This window comes from Penaeus vannamei, unplaced genomic scaffold (assembly GCF_042767895.1).
Source record: "Penaeus vannamei isolate JL-2024 unplaced genomic scaffold, ASM4276789v1 unanchor3544, whole genome shotgun sequence".
NCBI lineage: Eukaryota > Metazoa > Arthropoda > Malacostraca > Decapoda > Penaeidae > Penaeus > Penaeus vannamei.
In genome coordinates, this window is record NW_027216526.1 from 1 (window position 1) to 9,924 (window position 9,924).

General features: G+C 36.7%; 1 protein-coding gene across 1 annotated transcript; it reads right to left on the reverse strand.

The window, feature by feature from the left end:
* Window positions 1–15: 15 nt before the first annotated feature.
* LOC113808839 (uncharacterized) lies at window positions 16–3,777 on the reverse strand (the record flags this gene model as incomplete). Its single annotated transcript, XM_070120184.1, has 5 exons — window positions 3,737–3,777; window positions 3,454–3,479; window positions 3,130–3,243; window positions 1,087–1,308; window positions 16–83 (listed from the first exon to the last, which is right to left on the reverse strand). Coding segments are annotated over exons 1-5 (471 nt in total), but the record flags the coding sequence as incomplete, so codon positions are not given.
* Between the last annotated feature and the right edge of the window lie 6,147 nt (window positions 3,778–9,924).

Consider the following 9,924-nt stretch of genomic DNA (forward strand, 5'->3'; position numbering starts at 1 on the left):
TTCACTTATGATCACTTTCATTTCTGTTCTTTCTTCCTCGTCAATTCTCAACCTTGTGCTCTTTGACTCATTATGGTTTTCATCTGTGTGGTAATTCATTAAGCACAATTTTTAAATCTACATTTTTTTCAAATAGTATTGGCAAATATATAAAAGACTATAGATAAACTCATAGTCATGACAGTATGTAGTGCAGACTCTCAAACCTCTCATTCAGTCATTATATTCAAAACATAGATCTTAGTTTCAAGATAATAAAATCTAATACTTTATTTACATATGAAAAAGTAAACAAATTAATAAATCATTAAATAAATTAACTGACAAAATGATACATAATATATCTATATCTATACATATCTACCTATATATATATACATACATATATTCATATGGATAAATAAAAATATAAAAGAGATATCTACATTTTTCATCTTTCTTTATATATCTATAAATAAATAAGTAAATAAATAAACAAATAAACAAATAAATAAATAAATATATATATATAAATATATATATATATAGATATATATATATATATATATTTTATATATATATATATATATATATATATATTATATATAATATATATATATATATATATATATATATATATATAAATAAAAAAAATAAAAAAATAAAAATAAAAATATAAAATATATAAATATATAATATATATATATATATATATTTTTTTTTTTTTTTGTATATACATGTGTGTGTGTGTGTGTGTGTTATATATATATATATATATATATATATATATATATATATATATATATATATATATATATATATATATATATATATATTTTTTGTATATATTATATTTTATATATGTATATATGTATATATGTATATATGTATATATGTATATATGTATATATGTATATGTATATGTATATGTATATATGTATATGTATATATATATATATATATATATATATATATATATATATATATATGTATATATGTATATATAATATTAAAAGAAATAAAAATAATCCACCAGTAAAATTTGGCTTCAAATCATGATACCTATGCCTGGTTTTGAAAACATACATCTCACAAAGACTGCCTTACCAGTGGGAGTGGAGGGATTGCTGGGAGGCTTGGTGGAATACAAGCGCACATGGCACTTCTTGAATGTGGTATCAGGCAGGTCCCACAAGGGCATTGGTGTCAACCCAGTGGGAGATAGGGGTGCTTGGTATACAGTACTGCCTGTCATGACTGCTATGGTGAAGGGATGGGGGTAATGGCTTGTGCTATAGTGCTGCTGTTGTCTGGTTCTCTGCCAAGTGCCTACAATTCAAAAAGAAATCTCATAAATACAGCATCTGGTGGAGGAGGGGCTACAACACCTGCTATCATTAAATGCAGGTGTTATTAAATCAATTCAGATATTAATGATGTTTCTTTGCATTTTATAAAAATGAGATAAGGGACAAAAAAAAGGAAGGATTAGATCATGAAGACAGAAACAATTTATGATACCACACAGTCTCAAATACCTAATTATTTTCACATAAACCTATTCAATTAATACTACCCACCTGAAATGTTCTTTAAACAATTAACCATTCATAGAATCAATATATTTTTTGTCTCCCAAATAGAAGCTTAATTGTCATAGACCTGACAAAGATTACAAATAATTTTTCTTTATAAAAACTGCCATCTGTGCAAATTTGCAATCAAATAACTAATTCACACAAATGAATTTGTGTGAATTACAAATTCCTCCCCTTCCTTATGAATTGACCATCAGTTATAAATTATGAAGAGATGTAGGAAAGGAACCCAAAGCTTCACAAAAGATTAATCTAACCAGCTCTCAGTTGTTATTCCCTGAGAGCAGGACACTAGATAAATTTATCATTTCTAACATGGAGGATTGTAAATTTACTCTGTCCTAAGGAAGTCCATAGAAAAAAAGGTTGGGTAATACTGCATTAAGATAAACATAACCTTAAATTTCCAGTCACTGAATAAGCTTCTCCTGAACATTTTTCATTACAGCGAAAAACAAACAAGAAATTTTTCCATACCTTGATGATTCAAGTGTATGATGTCATTCAAGGCACCTCTGCAGTTTCTCTGACACAAAACCCTTTATCACACAACATAGAAAGCTAAAACAGTGTTAGGAAAATTCCCTATAACCATGCACAGGTATGTTATGAAGTCAATGGTGAAAGAAATTTTGCAAACAGCATAATCAATAATTATTATCTAAAAAATAAGTTTTAGGAAACACTGTTTCAAGTTTCTAGTCATGCTTGTCCCATCACTATATCAGCAACACTGGTGGGAACTCACACAGTCTATGTGGCCTTGTTATTCAAGATTAAGTACAGGGCACACAATGATTAGGAGGTCAACCACCTTCTTCATGTATTAACTATGAGCCTTATGGTTTAGTAAACCTATCAATGAAAGATAAGGAGTCAAAGCTTTGTAGAGTTATGGTGTCATATATAAATTTGTTTTAACCATTAGTGAAATTTTGTAATATACTATCAAAAAATAAATGACTGCATGGCATCTCTGACAGTCTTAATCAAAGCATCCTTGACACAAGGCTGAAAATGATAAGTTTTGAAACCTAATTATTAGCAAAAGTGACAGTAATGGCATTATATAAATAAAAATTTTTCTTCTAAGCATATAATGGTACTTCTAAATACACTTAGACATAATGTATACCTGTAATATAATGTTTATTCCTCAATAATACAAAGGGAAGGGGGTCATAAATGGAATCAAAACTTATGTAACAACATCTTTTTTTCAATCAAATGCTAATATTATGTTTTCAATACACAAAATCTGTTTATGAAAACACCTCGATGATTATAAGATGATACTACCAATCTTATCAATGCACTATCTGTAAGGAACAAATACCCTACTTATACTTTACGCAGTGTTTTTGGACAAAAGATAAAAGTCTCTTGAGATATGCCTTAAATTCCATCTAGCATATAAATGCATTTTTAAAAAAGTATTCTTTTCCCAATAAAAAGAAAAAAAAACAAATCAAAACAAAGCAAAAGGTTTAACGATCAAAGTATAATACAGCATACAGGCAATCAATATGTTGGGATAAGTGTTATTACTGACCACTTGCAACTGATGTTCTGAAGAGGACATGATGAGTCCTTTGTACACAGTAACTCCAGTTTTGGATCCTTTCTGCACATATTTTCTCTCCAACTTTCGGGTGAACTTGAATGCCTACAAATAAATCAATAAAAATCAATACTTTACTGTTAAAAGAGATTTAAAACACCTAAAAACAGCAACAATATAAATAAGTGGAAGGGGAAGACAAAAGAAGAAAAGTACAGATACAATTAAAAACCCTAACAAATTTCTTGTTAAATCTTAAATACAAAAATTTATCTTAAAGTTTATAAAAAAAACTTTAAAAGGAAAATATCCAACACAGTTCAAATATCTTGATAAAGTACCTAAAAAGGGAAAAAACTTCATTAAAGTACATATTCAAATAATTCATTAACAAAAGAAAGAAAGAAGAATAAGCATATATGCATGTAAAAAACTAACAGGCGCCCACACACGTGCCAAAATACAAACACACACACACACACAAAAGCCCATAAATTACTAATATATGAATCTAGACTTAAAAAAATTTATTGTTTTCTGAGCTATGTACATGTGACATCACAATATGAGCACTTTATCAATTCCAGATGGCACCTACAGATCCCCGATAATGAAGGTAGTCATGTTCTGCATGTTCATGACTCCAATGTATATAAATCAGAATGAATGGTCTCCTGCACATCTATATTTTTAAAAAATACACTACCTTATATACAGTACTGAGTTATGACATGAGATATAAGATTGGTACCTTGTTGTGCACATTTAAAAAGTGTACAGTGGACTAACACATGAAAAGGGTTTTAAAAAATCTACTAAATAATGATTTAGATAAATGAGACGCAAAATATGGCTATGTACCTGCTTGACGGGGGGGGAGTAGTCTGTGCAAGGGGTTCGAAATTGTGAAAAAAGTTTGGGGATTTAAGTATTCTCACTTTAAGCTTCTAGTAGATTGTGGGTATGTCCTTGCAACTTCATCATCAACCTAAAAAACAAATAAAAAGGAATAATCAGATCATTTGTTTGATTTCTTAAAAACTCACTAACACATGGCATCTACATAGTACAGGCCTTGGTGAGCAGGGGCCCCAAAAATTCCGATGGCCCCTTTAAATGCCATGATAATAAAGGCTAGTCTATGTTCTGTATGTTTATGACCCCCAATGGACATCAGCCTTCCAAAGTCAGCCTAATCCTTTGCGTTTATGCATTAATTGAGAAACAATAACTAGTTTGTCCAAAATCAAAGAGATGGCGAAAAAACATTGGCCCTCTTTTTAACTTTTTGCTTGTGTGGGCAACCTTTGATTAAACCCCCAATGTCCAAATGGCATGTATAAACATGCCATGTGCTTTGGGAGTTTTGTTTATTAATTATATATACCCATACATGGCTCTACAAGAGCTTAGTCACCAATGAGTAACTTATAGTCCTACTTACCTCACTGCTCCCTTTTTCCTTTTGATTTTTGCAAAGTTTTTTTTTATTGATTTTTCAAAGATTCTTTTTCATTTTGCATTGTTAGGACTGTTAACAACATTATGTAATCATTCAGTCAATAATGAAAATAAAAGTATCGAGCAGGGGAAAATAAAAAAACATTTTATCTAGAAACTCGAGGAAAGAAGAAATCAAGTGAGGAAAAAAGGCTATAAATGACACCTTAGTAGATAAGCTTTTCTGGAGCCACCTAGATCAACCCCAATTGCATAAAACAACACTACAGTGGACAACTTTTTTCCCGGGGGGGGGATGAACCCGAGTGCAGCCCATTGTACTATTTTTATTTCCTGGTGCAACTAGTAAATAAATCTTGAATCATAGTTTAAAAAATTTAAAACTGTGAGTTTAAAAATTTTTAAAACCATGGTGCAATTTCCCCTACTCTTTTGATTATCTATTTTCTTTTTTTATCCTACTTATCTCTCCTCCAATGACTGATTCACTGATTAGTTGATACCCCCTAGCAGCGTCGGGGGGGTGGCAGAGGTGGCATCCACCCGAGCGACGGAGGCTAACCTCAGGGGGAAGTTGGGGGGGGGGTTGGGGAACGTCCTTTTTTTGCGTCAGGATGATCGGTTGCCTCTACTGTCGAGGGAACTGGGGAGGCTGAGAGTTGAGGTGGCTGCTCTCTCGGAGGTGAGGAGGCCTGGCAGCGGCATGACCTGTGTAGGTGGCTACACCTATTACTGGTCGGCCGCAGCGATGGCCACCATCTCCAGGGAGTAGCCATTACCGTCTCCAGAAATCCAGCCCTCGGTAGTAGAGGTTACTCCTGTTGATGAGCGAAAAGGTAGAGATTGAAGCTTTTTTTTGGCTTCTGTCTCTTATTGCTGTGTACGTTTCCCACCGATATTTGTAAACTTGACGTAAAAAGTGTTCTACGCCAAACTTACATTTGGGGAGACAGATGTCCCCGACGAGATATTCCATTGTTCTGGGCGACTTCAATGCGGTATCTGGCTGTGATCGAGCTGGCTATGAGATGTCTGTCGGTCCCTTTGGTTCAGGAGCTGACCCGGGGAGAAAAAGCCTCTTTTTCCGGGATTTAATAGGTCCCAGAAATTGAGGATTTCTGGTCCTGGTACCAGCCCCCGACCCACATGCGGACATGGTACAGTGATGCGGGTACGCAGCCAAGGAGATCGACCCATACTTGTTAGCACTCGTTGGAGGACCTTCAGAATTGCAGGGTGCAGGAGTGCTGAGTTCTGGGGACTGCCCCCAGTTGGGGTTTTGGGGGTACCCTCCGGGTCCACTTAAAACCCCCCCCGCGGTCAAATGATCACCCTAGGGTGCATTTGGACAGGCTGAGGGAGGGGGAGTGTGCCCGCTTTTTCTGGGGAATCTCTGATCGTTTCGCAGTGCTTGGCAGTCTGACAGACCCTGTTCTTCTGTGGGATACCTTTAAGCAGCTCAAAAACGATTGGTGTACGCCCGAGAGCAGTACAGAATTCCATCTCGCGGGAGACACTGGAAGCCACAGATGTTTTTCGGGGGCTCGCTGACAGGGGATCGGGAATTGCACCTTTCCCCTGTGCGAGAACTCGGTCCCTGTTAAGAAGGGACAAGAAAAAGTTTATTAGGAGTCTTGCAGGGGAGGTAGAAGGCCATTTCTTAGTAAATGACCTTCGTCCTGCATACCAAGCCCTGAGAAAGCTGAACTCCAAGCCCTCTTCACAGGTGACAGCAGTTCGCTAGTAAGTGGTCAGATCGTTTCAGATCCTGTTGCGGGGGGGGATGTTGGGCTGAGTATTTGAGCAGCTGTACCAGGTTGACCCACCAACATTTAATTGGGGTGCGGGTAGTGTCGAGATCCCGCGCCGGATCCACCTATCAGTGGGGACCCCCCCTCCCTAACTGAAGTTTTGGGGGGGATTTCCAAGCTGAAGAGTGGTAAAAAGCTGGTATCTGCGGGGTACCAGCTGAACTGTTAAAGGCTGGGGTGAACCTATGGCACGGGGGGGACATGCTGTCCTGGCTCCCATCTGGCAGTCCGGTTCCGTTCCTCCTGACCTGTTGAGGGGGGTCATCCCTCGCTGGAAGGGGAAGGGGGACCGTTGGGACTGCAGCAATCACCGGGACACACTGCTCAGTGTACCAGGCAAGGTTCTCGCCCACATCCTTCTGAGACGTATCAGAGACCATCTACTGAGGCACTGAACTGGGGCAACCCGGGGTTACTCCTGAACCCAAAATGACCGATCCTCGCGCTTCGAGTCATTGTAGAGCGCCGTCGGAGTTGGGGGATGGGCTGCTTGCAGCCTACATCGACCTCAAGAAGGCGCGATACAGTGCATCGGGAGTCATTTTTGGGGATCCTGAGGCTGAGAGGAATACCAAAAGGTTAGGGGCTAGTAGCAAGCCTGTATACTGGTACTGAAAGTGCTGTGGTGGTGGGGGCCTGTCGGCTTCTTTCCTGTTAGTTCAGGAGGGGGAAGGCTGTGCCCTTTTCACCAACTTTTTTTAACATTTTTAACTGGATACTGGGCAGGTACTGTTCAAAGTATTGTGGGGAACGTGGGCAATATCAAGGTTACAGCCCTTTTATTTGCTGATGATTTTTCCATTCTATCTGAGTTTTGGAAACCCCAGTGGCGGCTCTCGATGCATTTAGCAATGAAGCGAAGCCCCTGGGTCAGAGGTCCCCCGGGCCAAGACCAAGGTCCAGGAATTTGGGGACTTGAAGGAGAACCTGTTCAGTCGGTACGTGCTTGCGGCGGGGGCATTGAAGTCACAGAGAGCTTTACATCCCTTTTGGAGTGTAGTTCATAACCCTGGGCTGTCAGACCATGAAGTCAGCAGACGGATTGGCCTGGCAGGGGGTCATGAACCTCTCAACAAGAGTATTTGGAGATGTCGGTACCTGTGCAGAAGGACCAATTTTGGGTTTTCAAGGCCCGAAAAGCCAGTTTTGCTATACGGTAGCGAAACCCCGGGCTTTTCCGGGGCCTTGGGGTTGCTTGAACCCTTTTTAATAGGCCCTTTTCGCCAGATCATGGGGACTGTTGGCGGGACCATGTGTCCAACCAACGGTTGCACCGTGAGACTGGCACAAGACCTGTTATCTGCACAATCCGTGACGCCAAACTCGGCATACGGCCACCTGGCTCGCTTTCCTCAGGATGATCCTGCCCATCGGGTCGTCTCTTTCGAGACAACCCTGGGTGGAGGAGGCCTGTGGGACGACCGAGGAAGTCATGGCTTGGGCAGATCGACCAAACCTGCCGGAAGAACTAGAGATGGGCCGGTCCCTGCCTGGCTCTAGCCATGGGGGGCCCCGCAGGTGGAAGCAAGGGGGGATGCGGCTATGCGCCACCGTCGGCGCAGCCCCCATGATGATGATGATGATGATGAAAAGAGAGAGCTCACATACCTAATAGGTAAACCCATCTAAATTATTACCTTCCCAAATAATCATCTACACAAAAACAAACTGGTAAATGATTTTGCCTTTGCAATCCAGTACACTATTTTTTTTTTACTTTGTTCTTCTAGAAATAGTACTAACATGAAAAAAAAAAAAAAAAAAAATAAAAAAAAAAAAAAAAAAAAGCACATAAATTTCACCATAAGAGTAAACTTTTTACATTACGGGAAAAGGTATGAATGAGGACAATATCTTCACAATACATGAGATAATTTTTATTTTTTAATATATCTTCATAAAAAAGGCATCTGAAGAAGATATATTTGAGAACTGTTAAAAAAATCTCCTGTAGTGTGTGTAGATATTCATTCTCATCCTACCTTTTCTACATTTGGCAATATGAAAAATTATTGTTAATTTCTTGAATAATATGTAAATAATGTTTACTATGACGCCGGTGCTCTCATTTCTTTAAGACATTCTCAAAAAAACTCCAATAAAACATAAAGCAGAATACTTCAGAACCTCTGAAAATAAATATTTAAGAAATCATATTGAAATACATCTGCACTGATCAAGATTAAAAAAAAGAACAACTTTTGCATATTCTTTAACCAGAACAGAACTAAATTACTAAATATATTGTCCTTCTGTAAAAAATCAGAGTTTTTTTGCCAGAACTTCGAACCTGCTTTGATTCAATTTTCTAAGCCAGTGATATTCATACTGACCAGCTATTCTCTCACCTCTTTTGCAACAAGGAATTTATTAAACTTGAGTATTAACCAAGCACCCCAGTGTGTCTTGCTTCATGGCTTCTATCAGTTATCTCGTTTTTTTTAAAAACACAAGTGGTCATTTTTGCATCTTTCTATCTTATAATTATAATTTTTAAAAATTTTTTTCATTGTCTATAGACATATAAGATTAGAGACCAGGTGAGATGAATCATACAAATTTCAAATACTTGTTAAACATAATCATGAATGTCAAGATAGACAAAAGGTCTACCTGATGAAAAATAATACCTAGCAAATCTTATTTGGCGAGCAATCATCTGTTGCTACATATCTTAACAATCAGAGCATCTGAAGAGATGACAGTTGATTATAAGATATAACAACTAGGTCATGATGCACAACTGCCAACCCTTGACATAAATGTGAGACAAACTGCTTCCAAATTTATTTTTTTCTCCATCCTGCTCATGTAAGTACAGTGAAGCCGGGGAATAGCAAAGGAACAACATAAGAGTAGAGCATAATAAATAAATATACATTTATATAATCAATTGCTTCTTTATAATGAAACTTTAAAGACTATGAGTATTCTTTTAGCATTTTTAATTTTGGAATTAATTAGCATGAAATCAAATATTCTAAGCCAGATATGTCTGTCTTTAACTAATGGTATTGAATTAAACTGAGAACAATAGCTAGTATATATTTTAAAAAATTTTTTTTTAGCTATAATACAGTCCTAATGGAAATAATCTGAATCTAATTCATTTTGCATCTTACAATAGGCAAATCTTTAGTCACTGCTTTACAAAGCTGTTTCTCCTCAAGCTTGAAATTTCAATAAATTCTGTAATTCAGTAAATCTTTTTGGGCATTTTTTTCATTTCTTCAAAACAATAATATCCCTGGCTCTTCTTTTAAAGTAGTATTTACACTAACACAGTAAAAAAAAAAAGGAATTACTCTTCATATCATCATAGAAAACACTGTTCTTTGCAGAAATGGTAAATAACAAAATTCTTTTTTATCATTTTTAGGAATAGTTCTGACAATAAATTACATAAAACAAATATTAGTAATAACTAATGATTTTACAATCAAAACATTATGTGCCATTTTATTTTCAATAGCTATCATTACCTTTGAAATTTGCAACGAAATAATGACAATAG